Consider the following 21,203-nt stretch of genomic DNA (forward strand, 5'->3'; position numbering starts at 1 on the left):
AGCGGGGTACAAATGTAATAAATAAATAAAACTACTGCCAGTTTCTAGCAGTATTCCAGATTGGCGCACAGCAAACCTGTTGCTGTGTGCCACCCCTTTAGTAAAAGGGCCCCTAAGGTAGCGCCTAAGTGCAATAGCATGAGTGGAACATGAGTGGGAGATGCCTTTTAGACATTGGAAAGCTTCTAAAACAGTGATTTTCAACCATTTCAATCTTGTGACACACTGATAAGGCACAACAAATTGTCAAGACACACCATCAGTTTTATTTAAGGATATATAATTATATATTTCAATAATAGGCAGTTCTCAGGACACACCTAAGCCAGTTAGGTTTTCAGGCTAGCCACAATGAATTTGCATGGACTATCTCCATTGTATGTAAATATAGCATCTCACCAGCACTTGCATGGAGGTGCCCACACCTAGATTTGTCTCCATTGTATCAAGTGACATGGTAGCCATGTTAGTCTGCTTTTAAAGGTAATAAATAAAAATAAAACAAAACATAGAAAAGAAAATAAGATGATACCTTTTTTATTGGACTAAATAAAATTTGGATTAGCTTTCAAAAGTTACCCATATTCGTCAGATCAGAAATAAGCAAATCTTGACAAATATCAGAATGTATAAGTGATACACAAAAGCATTCCAATGACAGTCTCACAGGAAGAGGATGGGGTAGGTTAGGTGAGAAACAGGGAGAGATGGATGGATGAAAGACAGGGAGAGATAGAGGGTGACAAAGCAGTAGAATTTTATGCTTTATAATGGACTAGAAAACCCAGATCTTTGTTAAGTCCTGTCTGTTTTCACCTAACCCACCCCACCCTCTTCCTGTGAGACTGTCATTGGAAAGCTTTTGTGTTTCACTTATATATTCTTTTTTTTTTAATTGACTTTTAAATATATTTATAGGAACTAATGCTTACAAAAATATGTACATTTAAATTAAATCATGAAAATATTCTAACATAGTATTTCTATTTCAACCAATGTACCAGTCCTCAATAGAAAGAGAACCAAGAACACAAACAGTGTGAGCAACACATCTCAAAGGATAAATACAGGAATTACCCTAATGAAAGGACTAATATTAATAAAATATTAAGTCGGGAGGTTAATCTGAAAGGGCAGCCTATACCGGTTCAGCCGACTTAGGGGGTCTTTTACTAAGGCGTGCTGGCGTTTTTAGCATGCACTAAAAATAGGCACGCATTAAATGCTAGAGACTCCAATGTATTCCTATGGCCGTCTTTAGCATTTAGTTCGTGCCTATTTTTAGTGCGCATTAAAAAAAGCCAGTGCGTCTAAGTAAAAGACCACCTTAGGCAGTTGCTGACAACCTGCCTCAACAGGTTTTTTACTCAAAAACATTAATAATTTAGATGGTTCAAAAATATATAAGTATTAGTAGGATGCTTTACCACACATTTACAAGGAAATGTAATTTCAAAAGCGGCTCCAATATCTACTTACTCTAGAATTCAGCAGCAAAAACTGTTTAGAACGTCTGTGTAGTTTTTAGCAACATCGGAAAACATTCTCACATTCAAAGACAAAAAAAGAAGAGTTTTTGTACTTGAAATACAGTCTCAATAGCCAATCCCTATCAGGGACCAGTGCAAGAGTAACTAACAATGTAGAAGGAATGACTTATTCATCCTTTGAAGATTCCAAGAATGCCGTCAAGTTTAAACTGTCTTGAGAAATGGGAGATAAAACATCCTGCCCACCCTCACCAGCCTTCTTCTTAAATGGCAGTAAATAATAAACTCGAACAATAGGAGGTAACGATTGGGAAGGTACTTGTAAATGTTCCAGCATAAATCTCGCCAACGTGAGAATCTACACAAAACAAAACCTTTTGGCCTGAACACCCATATCCACATGTGTGAGTATTGGCACTTACACCATATATGGGTAGGTTTTCAACATGGGCGAAAGTTAAGACTTATTATTTTACCAACAACGAGCTTTTTTAGCACAGGTCTCATTTTATGCAAAGAGATCTAGTGCCTCTTTTACAAGCCGCACTAGCGATTCTGGTGCGGCAAATGAGAGGAAGCCCATAGGAACTGAGTGGGCTTCCTCTCATTTGCCACGAGGAATTTACTAGCGCGGCAGCCAGGTTTATATTTGGAAAAATGAGATTCGAAAGCGCTAAACCCCTCCAAGAAAAACTGCACTGGCTCCCAATCAAAGAACGTATTGCTTTCAAAATCTGCACCCTGGTTCATAAAATTATCTACGGCGAACCTTTGGGATACATGACAGACCTCATAGACCTACCAACCAGAAATACAACCAGATCAACACGAACATACCTAAATCTCCACTACTCAAACTGCAAAGGACTCATATACAAATCAACTTATGCATCCAGCTTTTCCTACATAAGCACACAACTGTGGAACGCACTACCAAAAGCCGTGAAAACAACGTACGACCACCTAAACTTCCGGAAATCACTAAAAACCAACCTGTTCAAAAAGGCATACCCCACCAACCCAACCTAAATGTCTGAACCCTGCAACACAACGAAACCAAAGTCCATAATGGACATAGCATAACTCTTCCTCTCTACGATTCCCTAATGTGTCTGTAACACATGAACCTTACCTTGCCACAACATCACTTTGTGTTTGTTCTCTATCGGAGTTGGCGAACGCCTTTACGGTACTATGTAAGCCACATTGAGCCTGCAAATAGGTGGGAAATGTGAGATACAAATGTAACAAATAAATAAATGAGGCCGCCCGTTACTAATAATGGTAAAATGACATGTCTTAATGGTAGTCCATACTGAAAACTTCCCCCTTAAGAGTAATTACCACAAAATTCCATGTATAAGAGCAGCCACTTAAGCTGTCAAGGGGAATTTTACTAAGGTGCTCTAGCATTTTTAGCTCACACTAAAAATGCTAGCGCACCTTAGTAAAAGCCCCCCCCCCCCTCACACACACACACACACACACACAAGTTCCTAAAAGCCATTTCAAACTTTTTTTTAAAGGACATTTTAATTCTCAGAAAATTAGGCACAAATCTGCCTCTTAATTACTCTTCTAAAGCTTTGGCTAAAACAAGGTACACTGGTGAAGGACTTCTGTGCAGCACTAGGGGAAATCTCCTCTCCCTCTCTTTCCTAGAACAAGTCTTTCTTCCAAGTCCATTATATATTAACAGAATATCTGGTCTCTTTCATACATGCAGAACACAGGTAGACCCCCACCATATATAGAATGAGGGGTCCTTTTACTAAGGTGTGTTGAAAAATGGGCTGTGCTAGTGTCAGTCCACCTCACGTCTGGGTGTGATGTAAGATGAAACTGGATTCCGGCAAGCCTGATGGTAGTACTCGTGGCGACTTTTCCAGAAACCAGCACCCAGGAATGAGGAGTGGACAACAGAAACTATCCTCGTCTCCCACTCCAGGAGCAGGAGAGGAAAATAAACTAATTTCAGGATTTTACTGTTTCCGAGAATAAAAAAACACAATTTCACAATTTACAGTTTGTTATAATTAATAATTTAATTTAATTACTCTGAATATTCTAACCCAACAATGTAGCTAACTTTTTAATTGGTAAAATGCAGTAGATTTAACATGTAATCAACCTCTTTTAACCCCATAAATTTTCTTTTCACAGGATTCAACACTTTTAGGTTTTCTCTGTTTTCCCAAAGTCACTTAGCTGTTACAGGTTTCCTTTTGTTGGTGTGCAGCGTAGACTTTCTTGTGGGGGAGCCCAGATCGATTTTCCTCTTCTCTCCCGTTCTTCTTCCTACACCTCACTCTTTTAAACCAAAGTAACTGGAAGCAAAACCCTTCCTTCCTGCAAATTTTCAGCAAACTTCATGGGATATTAATCAAGGTATCAATACTGTAGCCCACTTTTCTAATTAAAATAAAATTAATTGAATGTTCCCTTCTACACACCTATTCTGTACTGCAGTTCCCTATTCTAAGTGCTGCAGTGCTTTGCTGTCACTCACTCTGCTCAAGATTCTTTCTCTCTTCTCTGACAGTGAACATTCTATCCACATCTCTTTTAATGCTTAGGATAAGAGAAACTCCAATAGACTCCCTTTTCTCTCTTTTGAATCCTAAAAGAAATGGTTTTTCCCCCTTTTCACCTCTAACCCTAAGTAATTCTCTCCTTTTTCTCATTCAATCCCCCTCACCTTTAGGCTTTAACCTTTCTCAATCATCAAACAGTCTCACACTACATCAAACAGACTCCCTTTTCACTCTTCCCCTATTACCCTACTTTCTTTCATACTCATTCCCACATTTCAATCCTGACAATCCTATTTTTCCTTACAATTGTACTACAATTCTTAATTCCCACTCAGAGCTCACTCACACATTATCCTTCTCCTTCAAAGCAGCAGGCTCATCACAACTGCCACAAACCCCCGTTTCCTAGGAAACCCCTCCTTAGCTTCCCATTCCAAACCCTTCTCAAAATTCCAAGCTACATTGCTGACCGGCGGAATGTTTGCCAGCACAAGTAAATCCCCATTTTACAACTTTGTTTTTTCTTCTTTCCCTAACCCCATGTTACACTAGTGGAGGCCCATGTTTTGGGCATGTGCAGATCCAGTTTTCAGCGCGCCTGTAAAAAGGCCTTTTTTAATTTTTACCGAAAATGAACATCCAGCAAAATAAAAACTGGTTTGCGTCCATTTTGGGTCTGGGACCTTACCGCCAGCCATTGACTTAGCGGTAAGGTCTCTCACGTTACCTGTGCAGTAATTTAAAACAAATAGGAGAAAAATTTTCTTCACCCAACGCGTAATTAAACTCTGGAATTTGTTGCCGGAGAACGTGGTGAAGGCGGTTAGCTTGGCAGAGTTTAAAAAGGGGTTGGACGGTTTCCTAAAGGACAAGTCCATAGACCACTACTAAATGGACTTGGGAAAAATCCACAATTTCGGGAATAACATGTCTAGAATGTTTGTACGTTTGGGAAGCTTGTCAGGTGCCCTTGACCTGGATTGGCCGCTGTCGGGGACAGGATGCTGGGCTCGATGGGCCTTTGGTCTTTTCCCAGTATGGCATTACTTATGTACTTATGTAATCGCCTACACAGGTCAAGTCGGAGTTACCGCCCGATTTTTGCTGCGCGCCAGAAAATAAAATATTTTTGTGGCATGTATAGCAGACATGCGTCAAAAATGAAATTACTGCATGGGCCACGTGGTAGCTGGGCGGTAACTCTGAATTGATGCACATTGGACACACATAGGTACCTACGCAGCTTAAGGGCCCCTAAGTAACCACAAACTAAAAACAGAAATATATACACAAAAATTAAACTAAATCCCCAAGAAATCAGACTCTGCATGCAGTGCAACACCAAAGAAATAGAACCAGTAATGAATGACCTCCTGCACTGTGCAAAATATAAAGTTGGTATATGTGCATTTCAGAAACTGACATATTTCAATCACTGCATTACAAAGTAACAAAAAAAAACAGAAAATAAGGTGATACCTTTTTATTGTATTAACAATGCATTTTTGTGACTAGCTTTCAGAGGCCAAAAACTCCTTCTTTAGTTCAGGGCACTACACTGCTGTTATGGTATACTGTCCTGATGTAAGGAAGGAGATTTTGGCCCCAGAATACTAATCAAAAAATATATTGTTAGTCCAACACAAAGGTATCAACGTATTTCCTTTTTTTTAGTAACCTGTTCAGCGGGCTAACACAGCTACCACAATACTTCATCCTAAATTGAAAATAAAATTATTTTTTTCTACCTTTGTTGTCTGGCTATTTATTTTTTCGAGTTGTGCTGGTCCTTGTCTCTGGTTTCTGCTTTCTTCTATCTGCTCTTAACTCTCTTTCCAAGAATCTCCTGTCAATCTGTCATTTTCCATTCTCCTTCTGTGTTCTTCATCTCCTCCACTACATCCAGCTCCAAAATTGATTTGTTCCTTTTAGCTTTCTTCCATTTTTTTCCTGCATCTATTAATTCTTATTATTCAGTCTTCATTCTTCCTCTTTTTCCTGTAACCATCTACAGTTTTCCATCTTTTTGCTTCACCCCGGCCCATTATTCCCCTTCATCCTATTCCCTAGTCTTTCATGAGCTTTCTTCCCCCCTCCCCCTTCCACTAACTAGCCTCTCTCCACCTCCCCACCCCGTGGTGTGCTGGGAAATTTTTAACAACAGGCTCTCTCTCCAGGTGTAGCCAGCCCTGCAAATTGGGGGGAGGGGGGCGTGGGGTCTAGAGAGACAATGCATTCCTCTCTCCCCTCCCCCTCCCCGTGCAGGCATGCTAGGCATACTTTAACTGGTAGGGATGCCAAGCAGTGGTGTAGCCACAGGTGGGCCTAGGTGGGCCGGGGCCCACCCACTTAGAGCTCAGGCCCACCCAAGAGTAGCACATGTTTAGCGGTAGCTGGTGGGGATCTCAAGCTCTGCCAGCTGAAGACTTCCCCCCGATGGTAACGAAAATGCTATTCTCCATGATACCGGCACCTGTGCATGCACAGTTTTCAGCGCATGCCTGCTGCAGACTGCCAAGGTGGAAAGAAGCATTTTCCTGACAGCTGAGATATATTTTTGGTGGTGGTTGGGGGGTGAGAGAGAACACTTGGTGCCCGCCCATTTCTTGCCTAGGCCCACCCAAAATCTGTTGTCTGGCTACGCCCCTGATGCCAAGCCGCATCAACCAAATAAATGGACTACTGCCACTCCCCGCTGCTTGTTTCTGGCTCTGAGCAGCAAACCGTCTTGGGTGAATCTGTTTATAAAGATGGTTAATCCTAACAAATAAATAAATAAGTGAATAAAATGGCAGGAATTCTCACACATACTTGCATGAGAAGTCCTGGCGTATTGCTCAGAGCCAGAAACAAACAGCGGAGAGCAGTGGCAGTCCATTTATTTGGCTGGTGGGGCTCAGTATCCCTACCAGCAAAGGTAAAGGAATTCAGAGATGCCAAGGGTGGCCCATCTCAAAACTGGAGACTTACCACCACTATGCTAGAGATTGAATACCAATGAGTGAGGTTTCTCTCATGAGTCCAAGCCATGTCTAAAACCAGTTCTGACAGATGCACATTCTAAAAACTGACGTGGAGGGGCATAATTGAACGGAAACGCCTATCTCCATGGGTGTTTATCTCCATGAAGGGGCGGGCCAAACCGTATTTTCGAAAAAATGGACGTTTTTGAGCTGGGTGTTTGTTTTTTTTAGCGATAATGGAAACTAAAAACGCCCAGCTCAAAAACGTCCTAATCCGAGCCATTTGGTCGTGGGAGGGGCCACGATTCGTAGTACACTCAACCCCCTGATATGCCAGGACACCAACTGGGCACCCTACGTCAGTGCGGTGGACTTCAGAAAAAGCTCCCACATGCATAGCTCCCTTACCAAGGTTGCTGAACACCCAACCCCCTCCCCCAAAACCCACAAATGTACAACACTACCATAGCTCTTAGGGGTGAAGGGGGCACCTACATGTGGGTACAGTGGGTTTTGGAGGCCTCCCATTTACCACCAAAAGTGTTACAGGTGGCGGGGGGATGGGCTTGGGGCCACCTGGCTGAAGTGCACTGCGGTACCCACTAAAAGATCTCCAGGGACCTGCATACACGCAGGCCTCTAGGACTGGTTGCTGCAATATAACCTTGGCACACCAGTTGACACCTGAAGACTAATCTCTACGAAAACGTCCTTTATTGAAATAATCGCCTTTACTCACAGTTAACTGCAGATCAGAGGTTGTGCCCCACTGGCAACGAGTCTCCCTGGTACTGAGATGAGCAGTAGGGCAGAACGTGGCTAACACAGGAAAGGGAACTAAAACTGGCTTACAAAAATGGCCACTACCGCATGGACTACAACAGGAAACACAACAGGGCACACTCTGACCTAGTAGGCAGGGGGAAAAGCACCATGGGTGAAGAGCCTACCAACTACCAACATTGTGAGACTGTAACACAAGCTAATGAAATCACAGAGCCCAATACCCTACACCCACCACAATGCAATGCTGATGTGACCCTGTACTGCACCCGAGAGCCACATCTGACCCAGGGAAAGGCTGTGACAGGATCGAACACATTCTGCTGTCATGGAGGTGGGTAAGGCATTTGAGGCTGGCATACAGGCTGGGAAAAAAGTTTTTAAAGTGTTTTTTTTTTTGGTGGGAGGGGGTTAGTGACCACTGGGGGAGTCCGGGGAGGTAATCCCCGATTCCCTCCAGTGGTCATCTGGGCAGTTGGGGCACTTTTTTGGGACTTGTTCGTGAAAAAAAATGGGTAAAAAAAAAGTGACACAAAATCACGATAAAAACGCCTTTTTTTTCGATTATCAGCTAAAGATGCCCATCTCTCCTCGGCTGATAACCACGCCCCAGTTCCACATGCACCACGCCTCCGACATGCCCCCGTCAACTTGATTCGTTTCCGCGATGGAGTGCAGTTGGAAACGCCCCAAATCGGCTTTCGATTATACCGATTTGGGCACCTTTGCGAGACAAACGTCTATCTCCCGATTTAGGTCGCACTATAGGCGTTTTTCTCTTTCGAAAATAAGCTGGATTTTCTAATCAATAAATAGAAAATAAAATTCTTTTTTCTACCTTTGTTGTCTGGTCATTTTTTTTTCTTTTCTGTTGGTCTCAGTCTCTGGTTTCTGCTTTCCTCTTTCTTCTCATAACTGTTTTGCCAAAGTATCCTTGTACATTTGGCACTTCCTTTCTCTTTATGTCCACCATGTATCTTCTATCCCAAGTCCAGCACCTCTTTCCCTCTCGGTACCCTCTCCCTTCCTCGTTCCCCTCAATGAATCTTTTTTCCTGTCCAGCACCTCTCTTCCTCATTGCTCCCCCCAATGCAGTACCATTCTTCCTCCTTGCACTTCCTGATGCAGAACCTCTGTCCCTCCTTGCCCCCACCCCTAATGTAGCATATTTGTCCCTCCCTACCCCTCCTCCTTGCCCCCATGCAGTATCTGTCTACCTCATATTGTTTCCCACTCCCCCAATGCAGCAACTCTCTCCTTCCTTGACCCCATCATGCATCACCTCTCTCCCTCCTTGCCACCCCATGCAGCACCTCTCTAGCTCTCTTTTGCCCCCCATGCAGCACATCTTTCCCTCCCTGCCTCTCTTGATGCAGCACATCTGTCCCTCCCTCCCTCCCTCCCTCCCCTCCGTGCAGTACCTGACTGGCTATCTGTGGTGCCTTGTTGCCCCCCCCCCCCCCACACATACAGTGCAGTATCTGCCTGCCTCACTGCTCCACCCGAACCAACACATCTCTGCTCTCCTCTTTGTCCTCCCCCTGCACCTCCTTGCCTCTTCTGCCTCAATTTGTTAAGCAGTGCTGCCATATCAGCAAGAGCAGGCTGCTTCAGCCAATCCTAGGGGCCTTCCTTCAGCATGTCCAGTCCCTAAGGACTGAAGGAAGGCTCCTGGGATTGGTTGAAGCAGCCTGTTCCTGCTGACGTGCACCAGCACTTCTTAAAAAAAAATTAATTGCTGCAGAAGAGACAAGGAGGTGCGGGTGGGGGGAGGACAGAGAGAGAGAGAGAAAGAGCAGAGAGGTAATGCATGGGGATGGTGGTGGCGGTGGCAAAAGAAGATGCCTGAGCCACAGGGGAGTAGGACGCCGCCACCGCCAGGAGGGTACTCAAGTCACTCGAGCCCAAATTTTGGGAGCCATTTGTTGAAGTATTAAAGGCTAAAGAGTTAGCGTTCCAGAAATACAAAAAATCTCAAGTAGAGGAACACGGGGAGGAATACCGGATGAAACTGAAAGAAGCCAAGAGAGAGGTACGTCTGGCGAAGGCACAAGCGGAAGAACAAATGGCTAGAAATGTACGGAGGGGAGACAAAAACTTCTTCAGGTATATTAGTGAAAGGAGAAAGACTAAAAAGGGGATTGTGAGACTAAAAGATACAGCAAAACGCTATGTAGAAAATGATGAAGAAAAAGCCAATTTGCTAAATAGATACTTTTGTTCTGTTTTCACTGAAGAAAATCCTGGGGAAGGACCGAGAGGGACTGGCAAAAGTACACCTGAAAACGAAGTGGATAGAGCACCGTTCACGGAAGAGAGTGTATATGAACAACTTGGAAAGCTAAAGGTGGACAAAGCCATGGGGCCGGACGGGATCCACCCCAGAATACTGAGGGAGCTCAGAGAGGTTCTGGCAGGTCCTCTTAAAGATTTGTTTAATAAATCCTTGGAGACAGGAGAGGTTCCGAGGGATTGGAGAATGGCGGAGGTGGTCCCTCTTCACAAAAGTGGGGATAGGGAAGAAGCTGGAAACTACAGGCCGGTAAGCCTCACTTCGGTTATTGGAAAAGTAATGGAAGCCATGCTGAAGGAAAGGATAGTGAATTTCCTGGAAGCCAATAAGTTGCAAGATCCAAGACAACATGGTTTCACCAAAGGGAAGTCGTGCCAAATGAATCTCATTGAATTCTTTGACTGGGTGACGGGAGAATTAAATCAAGGACGTGCTATGGACGTCATCTACTTAGATTTCAGCAAGGCTTTTGACACGGTTCCCCACAGGAGGCTCTTAAATAAACTAGAAGGGCTGAAGATAGGACCCGAAGTGGTGAACTGGATTAGGAACTGGTTGACGGGCAGACGCCAGAGGGTGGTAGTGAATGGAGTTCGCTCGGAGGAGGGAAAGGTGAGTAGTGGAGTGCCTCAGGGATCGGTGCTGGGGCCCATTCTGTTCAATATATTTGTGAGTGACATTGCCGAAGGGTTACGAGGTAAAGTTTGCCTTTTTGCAGATGACACCAAGATTTGCAACAGAGTGGACACCCCGGAGGGAGTGGAAAACATGAAAAAAGATCTGAAGAAGCTGGAAAAATGGTCTAACGTTTGGCAATTAAAATTCAATGCGAAGAAATGCAAAGTGATGCACTTAGGGAGTAGAAATCCAAGGGAGGCGTATGTGTTAGGTGGGGAGAGCCTGATAGACACGGACGGGGAGAAGGATCTTGGGGTGATAGTATCTGAGGACCTAAAGGCGATGAAACAGTGCGACAAGGCAGTGGCCGTAGCGAGAAGGTTGCTAGGCTGTATAGAGAGAGGTGTGACCAGCAGAAAAAAGGAGGTTTTAATGCCCCTGTATAAGACGTTGGTGAGGCCCCACCTGGAGTATTGTGTTCAGTTTTGGAGGCCGTACCTTGCGAAGGATGTTAAAAAAATGGAAGCGGTACAAAGAAAAGCTACGAGGATGGTATGGGAGTTGCGTTCCAAGACATATGAAGAGAGACTTGCTGACCTGAACATGTATACTCTGGAGGAAAGGAGGAACAGGGGTGATATGATACAGACGTTCAAATATTTGAAAGGTATTAATCCGCAAACGAATCTTTTCCGGAGAGGGGAAGGCGGTAGAACGAGAGGACATGAAATGAGATTGAAGGGGGGCAGACTCAGGAAAGATGTCAGGAAGTATTTCTTCACGGAGAGGGTGGTGAATGCTTGGAATGCCCTCCCGCGGGAGGTGGTGGAGATGAAAACGGTAACGGAATTCAAGCATGCGTGGGACAGGCATAGAGGAATCCTGTGCAGAAGGAATGGATCCACAGAAGCTTAGCTGAAATTGGGTGGCGGGGGGAAGAGGGGTTGGCGGTTGAGAGGATAGGATGGGGGAGGGCAGACTTATACGGGGTCTGTGCCGGAGCCGGTGATGGGAGGCGGGACTGGTGGTTGGGAGGCGGGAAATACTGCTGCACAGACTTATACGGTCTGTGCCCTGAAAAAGACAGGTACAAATCAAGGTAAGGTATACACATGAATTTATCGTGGGCAGACTAGATGGACCGTGCAGGTCTTTTTCTGCCGTCATCTACTATGTTACTATGTTACTATGAAGTAGCTTACTTTAAAGGTTGGTTCCCAAAATTTGTAAAAAAAAATAACAAATGGCTCTTGCGAGCTCATGCAAGCTGGCTCCAGCACACCACTGTCACCGCACCACCACCCAGAATTCTCTCTCTCTCTCTGCCGTCCAGCATCTCCTCTCTGTCTGTCCCCCCTGCCATCCAGCATTGCCCATCTCTCTGTCTGCCCCTGCCCCTGGTATGCAGCATTCCCCTGCCCCCCTCCACACCATCATTTTCGCTATTTCTCTTCCACTCCTTTGCATTATTGCCCTTGCCACTGTCTCTCTCTCTCTCTCTCTCTCTCTCTCTCTCTCTTCCATTCCTTCCCCTCCCATCCATTATGCCCCATCTCTTTCTCTCCTACCATCTGTCATTGCCCTATCTCTCTCCCTCTCTCTCTCTCTCTCTCTCTCTCTCCTCCTCCTCCTCCTCTCCTATGCAGTATTTCACATGTCTCTCTCTCTCTCTTCCCACCGCTTCATTTTCTGTCTCACTCTGCCCATCCAGCATTTCCTCTGTCTCTCTCCCCTCATCCAGTATTGCCCCTGTGTTTCACTTTTTCCCATCCCATCCAGTATTGACCCATTTTTCTCTCTCGCACCAGTCCACCCTGTCTTTCTTTCTCTCCCACCCCAACCCAGTATTGCCTGCCCTTCTCTCTCTCTCTTTCTCCAGTCCAACATTCCCTCCCTTATCCAGTATTGTCCCTGTGTTTCCATATAGTATTGCCCCATTTCTTTCTCTTCCTAAGCCCATATCTCTCTCTCTCTCTCTCTCTCCCTCTCCCCCTCCAATCCAGCATTGCGCCTATCTCTCTCTCTCTCTCTTTTTACCTCTAATCCAGCAATCTCTCTGTCTCTCTCCCCTTCCTCATCCAGTATTATCTCTGTGTTTTTCTCTCCAAATCCATCCTGTACTTTTCCGTTTATCTCCCTTACCCCCTTTCTCTATCTTCCCCCTTTTCCTTACCCACCTACCACCATGCAGCATCTTTCCTCCCTCCTGGTGTCTGATTCACTGGGCCACCATACACTAGTTATAGTAAAGACAAGCAGGACTGACACTATTTCCTTGGCACCCCGGCCATTCGAATATCAACTTCTCTCAGAAGAGACGGGGCCACTAGGGGAAGTAGCGGCACGCAGACCTGCGGTCCCGCATGTCTTTAGTATGGCAGTTCATTGCACCAGGAGCAAGGGAAAATGCTGAATGGTAGCAGGTGGGTTCATGAGAGGAAGAGAGAGAAAGAGAGAGAGAGAGAGAGAGAAAGGGCAATACCAGATGGGCAGGTGAGTGAAATAGGTTACAGTTGCAGCGGGGCACCTATGGACATGAGTGACATCAAACTCCTGTGGCACATCAAGGGAACAGTTGTGACACATCCGTTAAAAAAAAACATTGTTCTAACATAAGGGTCTTCTTGCTCTGCTAGGGATTTTATTTTTTATTTTTATTTTATCCATTCTTGTATCTCACTGTTTTCCAAAAATAAGGTTTGGTTCAAAGTGGCTTACAGTTAACAGTTAAATGAGATTATAATGATGCGTTATAGATATAGTATGTTATTACAGATACATTATGTAATGCGTGCTCATAGCCATAGACTTTCGTGAAAAAGTGGGTCTTTAGTTCTTTCCAGAACTGGATATAATTTGTAATACTTCTTGTGGCCTTGGGTAACGAATTCAACCATTTGGAACCTAGGTAGCTAAATCCAACTGTGTAGATGGATTTGTAAATTGTGTTTTTGCAGTTGGGTAGGTGAAGCAGTAAGTATATTCTAGTTTCTGGGCTTGTGTTTCTTGGAGATAGTTTGATCAGGTCAATATGTAATCAGGAGACTTGCCAAACAGAATTTTGGATGAGGGTGCTGGTTTTGAAGAATAGTCTGGCTTTGATTGGTAGCCAGTGTAGCATTTTTAGTAGTGGTGTTGGACTCTCATACTTTGACTTTTTGAGTATCAGTCATACTTCTGTATTTTGAACAGTTTGCAATGATTTTAGTGTGTTTTGAGGTTCCATTGGTTTAGGAAGTTCGTTAGGATTCTGGTGTTGCTGTTGTGTTGTTTTTCTAATTGTAGTTAATTCTAGGAGTCTATTTTAGGAAGAAACCTTTTGTCTGGATTGCAGTTATGAAACAGACATAAAATATGAATACTTTTGACGTATTTTGTAGCTATCAAACATATAAACGGCGAGTGACCGACTCACTCGCAAATGCGCAGTAGAGACTTCCCTCTCTGTCCCGCCCCCGCGTCAATACGTGATGACGAGGGCGGGACAGAGAGGAAAACTGCGCTGCCGAGGTTGATACCGCTCCCCCCGCCCGCCCGCCCGCCTGAGATCGCCGCTACCGTTCCTCCCCCCACCCGGCCCGGGCCCTCTCTCCGCTACTAACACATCCATTCGCCGGAACGCAGTATGCACATCAGCTGAGCTGCCGTCGGCCTTCTTTCCCTGCCTGTGTCCCGCCCTCGCTGACATTATGTCACAGGAGGGCGGGACACAGGCAGAGAAGGAAGGGCCGACGGCAGCTCAGCTGATGTGCATGCTGCGTTCCGGCGAATGAATGTGTAAGTTTAGTAGCGGAGAGAAGGCCCAGGCCAGGTGGAGGGATGGGGGCAACTCCGAGGGTGGGGGGGGGACGGTAGCGGTGGCGACCTCGCGGGGAGGGGGGGAGGGGGAAGGAAAACCCCAATACCAGCCCGTTTTTACGGGCTCAACGGCTAGTGCCTTTATAAAATTGACCATTCCCCAAACATTCCTGCTTAGTAGTAGTTTAGTACCTCCATTTCTGTAGCTGCTAGACTGTAGATACCAGTGTGTTAGAGTGGCTTGTGCTTCAGTTTACTCCACTGTAATCTTTACCCTAGTTCCTCTTGCATTATTATCTTGGTATGGAGAAAAAAGTATTGGTTTTTTTTCATGTGTTTTATGTAGTTTCTTAACCAAAGTAATACATCAAAGCAAATGATCACTATAGGTAAATAGATCATGTTACTATAGCACTGCACACTTAACATATAGCTAAAACATTTCTACAATAAAGTTTTACTTAAAAGATAAAGTCCTTGCCTTGTAACAAATGTATTCCTGGCCTGTCATAAATTTGGTGATAATGTTTCTTAAATGAAAAGAAAAAACATGTTCTCAAACTTACAAATCTTTTTCCAATTCCACTATAATTTTCTTCTTTGTTGGGAGCACTGTTTTAAGAGTCGGCAGTTTATAAAGCTCTCTTTTTATATAATTTAGCTATGGACTAAAGGAGCATCATAAGCACTCATATTTCTTGGTAGTGTTTGGTCTTCTGCCAGAATTTCTCCCTTCCACGTTTAGTGATGATATCCATTGTTGCTTACTTATAACAGATGTTTTCTCTAGACAGTACGATTAATCAGGGCACAATTGGGTGACGTCATCCAATGCACCAGGATTGAAAGGATCTAAGTAGCCCCTTTACTAAAGAGATGTAAGTTTTGCAGTTACCGGAAATTTAATGCAAAAATGAATCTGTTGTATCTGCAAAGCCTTAGCTGTAAATGCAGGGGAGTGGTCAGCATCTGCCTTATATTTACCACACAGGATAGATACTGCACCGCAGGGCATTGCGTTACATGCAGATGCTGATAGCATGGGAACAACTGAGCTACCTGTGCCTGCATGTAACATGGTGCATGGCCAACTGGAAATAACATGTTTGGTTTTGAGGGTGCTGTTTTCCCCTTGAAGATTCAGCCAGGAAAAAAAAGTGGGAGAAGATCCCTGTGATGCCTGGGTGTGGGTTGCTTCATACTGATTTATACTGGTTGGGTCCTGTTTTTATTTGTTAACTGATTTTTTTGTTTTTGCGAGTTATTGGGTGCTGACATCATTGTCGGGTGAGATGGTTTTATGGCTAGTAGTGAAGAAGTTGGAAGTAGTGCAGCACTGCATGGTAGATGCCAGTCCTTTTGGAGCCAACCACAGTGAAGGTCACAGCAGTTTTTGATGTAGGTGACTGGTGGCTATATAAGCAATGAAGCAGTATAGAGCAAAGAGGAGAACTGGATGCATTATATAAGCCCTTGAGGTGAGGCAATATTGGGAGCTAGCTTCATGGTGGGAAGGGTAGTACTGGACTGGAAAGACTCCTGAGAAAATTAAGGAGTCATGGGATAGGAGGCAATGTTATGTTGTGGATTAGAAATTGGCTACTAGATTGGTTACTGGAGAGAAAACAGAAGTTAGGCTTAAATGGCCATTTTCTTAATGGAGGAGGATGAATTGTGGAGTGACACAGGAATCTGTACTGGATCTGGTGATATTTAACATAATTATAAATGATCTGAAAATGCAGAACCTCTACAGCATTTTTGGGCCATAGGTTATCGATATGCATGGTTGTTAAGGAGTTTTGGATGTGTCTTCTCAAGTACTTTGTTAAGTTGTGGTCTATTTCCATGGTGCATACCCCCTACTGCTGTTTGGGGCCTACGCATTGGGAACTCCAGAAAAAAAAACAGGGTAGCAGTAGGTTTCTACAAAGTTTGGTGCTGCTTGGTCTTAAGTCCATTCTGCAGACTTGGATTTCGACTGAGGGGCATACTTTTCAACAGCAGAGAATCTTAATGATTCAGGATATGAGAATGGAATGAATGCATATCAAGTACATTTCGCAGGGTACAGGACTTCAGTTTCAGGCCACGTGATCACTTTTTTGGGATGTGCTATCCCCACAAGCAAGGAGTCATTTGCTTAATTTGTAAGTTAATTTTCATTTATAGGAATTTGAACTCTGGTTCGGGGAAAAGGAATGTAGGTCGGGTGGGGGTGAGAAGGGTAGGGATGCGTAAAAGTTGAAAAGTTAGCATATTTCCTTTTTGGATCTCAGTAGTTAATGTAATATTCAGATCAATATTCATTGTTCTATACTTCATACATTTTATAATGTTCTAACATGCTAATTTAAAAGATTTAACAATAAATGACCTGGAAAATGGAATGACGAGTGAGATGATTAAATTTGCAGATGACACAAAACTATTCAGAGTTGTCAAAATACATGTGGATTGTGAAAAATTGCATGAAGATCTTAGGAAACTGGAAGACTGGGAATCCAAATAGCAGATGAAATTTAATGTGGACAAATGCAAAGTGATGCACATTGGGAAGAATAATTCGAATCATAGATACCTGATGCTGGGGTCCACCTTAGGAATCAACACTCAAGAAAAAGAACTAGGTTTCATTGTAGACAATACGCTGAAATCCTCCGCCCAGTGTGTAGCAGCAGCTAAAAAAACAAACAGGATGCTAGGAATTATTAGGAAAGGGATACAAAATAAGACCAAGAATATTATAATGCCTCTGTATCGCTCCATGGTGCAACCTCACCTTGAGGATTGCATTCAGTTCTGGTCGCCTTATCTCAAAAAAATATAACAGAATTAGAAAAGATTCAAAGAAGAACTAAAATGATGAAAGGGATGGAACTCCTCCCATTTGAGGAAAGGCTAAAAAGGTTAGGGCTATTTAACTTGGAAAAGAGTTGTCTGAGGGGGGGGGGATATAATTGAGGTCTATAAAATCCTGACTAGTATAGAATGGGTAGAAGTGAATCGATTTTTCACTCTTTCAAAAAGTACAAAGACCAGGGGGTACTCAATGAAATTACATGGACATACTTTTAAAACAAATAGGAAGAAATATTTTTTTTGCTGAAAGAATAGTTAAGCTCTGGAACTGTCTGCCGGAGGATGTGGTAACAGTGGTTAGCATATCCAGGTTTAAAAAACATTTGGACAAGTTCCTGGAGGAAAGTCCATAGTCCGTTATTGAGATAGACATGGGTGAAGCCACTGCTTGCCCTGGGATTGGTGGCACAGGATGTTGCTACTAACTGGGTTTCTGCCAGGCACTTGTGACCTGAGTTGGTCACTGTTGGAAGCAGATTCTGGGTTATATGGACCATTGGTCTGACCCAGTATGGCTGTTCTTATGTTCTTATAGTTTTACTGCTGTAATTGTCTATTGCTTATGTTTGGCTTATTCTTGCTGTACACTGCCTTGAGTGAATTCCTTAAAAAAGGTGGTAAATAAATAAAAATAAATAAATAATGTAGTGTCATTCCTCTACAGGCTCTAAAACCTAATTTCAAGGTCTTAAACTGGATACATATCTAGGTAATCAATGGAATGTTTAAAAGAGGGTTGCTGTGCTTCTACCATATTGCTTATGTCCAGTAATTAATTTGGCAGCTGTATTTTGGACAAGTGTAATAGTTGTCTTTTCAAAAGGCCCAAATAGATAGTATTGCAATAGTCTAGATACAACAGAGCTAGCAGATCTAAGACCATCCTTAATTCTGAAAATGACTGGAGAGCTTGGATCTAATGAACCAACCCCAATTACGAAATTCCTGTCCACACAAACAGAAAACTGATTGTGCAAGGAAAGCCTGAAATTTATTATACCTTCCAGACTGTATATCTCCTATTCTAGAGTCAAGAAATGCCATCCACATGTAAGGAACAGCTCAAGGCTAAAATTACCATTTTGCTGACCCAGAGTAGTTCTGTCTTTTCTGAATTCAATTTTAGTCTATGCACCCGTATCTGTTTCTGAATATTTTAGAAAACTTTATCCATGCTAGCATAAGTTACTCTAATACTCCACTGAAATCAACAGATGGGGTAAAAGTGCCTGCCTACGGATTCAAGTAACATGGACTAAACAAAGTGTCTCTCTGGATAGGGTTATGTCTCATTTATTCACCTTTAATATTTAATTTGTTAACCTGTTGATCCTATTACAACCCAACCATATAATTATTATAGCATTAGGTTCTGTTATACATTCACTAATAGCCCATTATATTTTGTGTCCAGAATATCGAAGTTGAAGGACTGTCTTACAAGCTGGAAGGGTTAAGGAAATTTGCAGAATATACCTTAAGGATTTTGGCTTATAATCGTTATGGACCTGGTGTATCCTCTGAAGACCTTATGATTGTAACTTTATCTGATGGTAAGTTAAAAATAAAAAGAAAGCATATTTTATGAATACAAATACTGCACAGTGCAATTATAACCTAAAGAGGGATTTGAAAATTCCTTCACTACCTTCTAAATGGAACTTCAGGCTAAGTTGATAGTTACATTAAGGGACTTGAGGATTTTTGAAAATTGAAAGAAGAAGTCAGAATAGATAACAGTTGAGAAATGCACTCATAGCTGATTTGAAATAAACAGCAGAATCTCCACGACTGAAATAATTATTAGAATTGACTCAAGTGTTTTAAGGATAAAACATCTGAAGTGACTGAGCATGAAATAATACAAATTAAAGTTTGTTTTTTTAAATTCAGATTTATTATCTTACATTTTCATTGGTCATGGGAGCAATTTACAGTTGCTTATATTGTTGTAAAGTGTTTTGATTTAGCTCATGTCTTTCTCAGTAGTTCAAGGCGAGTTACATTTAGGTTTAGCAGGCATTATCTTATCCCTGGAAGGCTTACAATCCAAAGGCCTTTTTAACCAAGCTGCTGTATAAGGGGCTCTGCGGTGGCATTGGATCATGGATTTTCAGCACACCGAGTCCCCTTTTACTTCAGTGGGATTTTACATGTCCATATGTTTTTGCATTTCACAGGAACCTAGTACCGTTAAGTACTTTGCAGTTTCTATAACAAAAGGTTGGTTTGTTTAATATTGAACCACGGTACAGCAAAGAGAGGGGGCAAAGTACACACAAAAGTCCAAAACAGCAAAAGTAAGCACCAAGAGCCTTCAAAATAGGGACACAAATGCTTTAATCATACTCTGTTGGAGAACAACCTTCAAAATTGACCTGACACGAGCCGTGTTTCGGCACACAGCGTCTGCGTCAGGGGTCACAGAATTAGCGGGAGCTATATTCAGCAGCAAAGTTTGCTCAACAAGAGTTGTTGGAAAGTATATACAACGGCAATATTTGATCCTCTGCACATATATTCAAATAAAAACACTCTCCCTCAATGTTAGGGTCCAATGAGTTTAAAAACCTTTATCTTAATTCAGAATATTCTTTTAGCTAAAACTTCACAGGAATAGCATCGGTGGATCCAAAAATACAAATTAGAAGTGAAAAACTTTTAACAACTTGAACTTCTAAAACATATGTGGAGATAAACGTGCAAAAGGAGTCAGTCAGTCAGTCACACCGACTATGGCCAGAGTTTCGGTGTCAAAGCTGTCTCAAGGCGTGCATGACATCAATAGTTAAAGCATGGTACATCATCAATGCGTTAGGGATCCATTAAGTACTTTGCAGTTTCTATAACAAGAGTTTGGTTTGTTTGATAGTTTTAATATCCTCTTGTCCTCTTTGTTTTGTGGTTCAGTATTAAGACACACATGGAGAAGGTTTATTCAAAAGGCTGTGGACTTCAAAAAAATTAACTTTGTCAAAATGGGGAATTACCTCAGAGCTTGTTAGCCGGATAAGAACATCTAGGGAAAGTAGAAAAGAAGTGAGCTATTTTAAGGGCAACAAACCTTTTGTTAGGAAAGTAAATAAAAATAAGAAGAAAAGAAGACCACTTTGGTTCTCAAAAGTAGTAGCATTAAAAGTAAGCTAAAAAAAGGATAATCTTCATAAACGACAAGAGATCGCAGAAAGAGGAAGACAGGCATCAATATCTGGAAAAATTAAGAGAAGCTATTAAAGTAGTCAGGAAAGCAAAGATGAAATGAGAATTAAAAAATAGACAATACACTAAATTGGGGGAACAAAACATTTGTTTTACATATGTTAATGATAGGAGGAAATACAAAGTGGCTTCAAGGGTCAAGGGGAAAAATATGTAGAAGCTGACAAGGATTTATTTATTTATTTATTTGTTACATTTGTATCCCACATTTTCCCACCTATTTGTAGGCTCAATGTGGCTTACATAGTGCCGGAGAGCTGTTTACAGGATAAAGTGGAATTGCATATTTCTGTTCTGTGTTCACAGATGAAGGGCCAGGAGTAGGACTACAGAAAACAAACATAAATAGGAAGGGAAGTGTGGTAGAGCTTGATCAGTTTTCAGAAGAATGTGTTTGTGGGGAGCTAGCTAAACTAAAGGTAGACAAAGCGTTGAGGCAGTATGGGAACCATTCAAGGGTACTGAAGGAAATTAGGAAAATTCTGGCTGCTCTGATAGGACAGACTCAAGAGTAATCTAAGGAAATACTTCTTTTCAAAAAGAGGGATGGATGCATGGAATGGCCTCCCAGTGGAGGTGGTGGAGACGGTGACTGTATCTGAATTAAGAAAGCATGAGACTATAGGATCTCTAAAGAAGAGGA

General features: G+C 42.7%; 1 protein-coding gene across 1 annotated transcript in view; it reads left to right on the forward strand.

Annotated features, from left to right (window-relative positions):
* The window catches only part of DCC (DCC netrin 1 receptor), a 1,295,383-nt gene that overhangs the window by 814,945 nt on the left and 459,235 nt on the right, over positions 1 to 21,203 (forward strand). The window contains exon 11 of the mRNA XM_030191909.1: positions 18,756 to 18,894. Coding sequence (XP_030047769.1) covers positions 18,756 to 18,894 — 139 coding nt within the window. The remainder of the gene's footprint in view (positions 1 to 18,755; positions 18,895 to 21,203) is intronic.

The sequence above is a fragment of the Microcaecilia unicolor genome, chromosome 2 (genome assembly GCF_901765095.1).
Source record: "Microcaecilia unicolor chromosome 2, aMicUni1.1, whole genome shotgun sequence".
Lineage (NCBI taxonomy): Eukaryota > Metazoa > Chordata > Amphibia > Gymnophiona > Siphonopidae > Microcaecilia > Microcaecilia unicolor.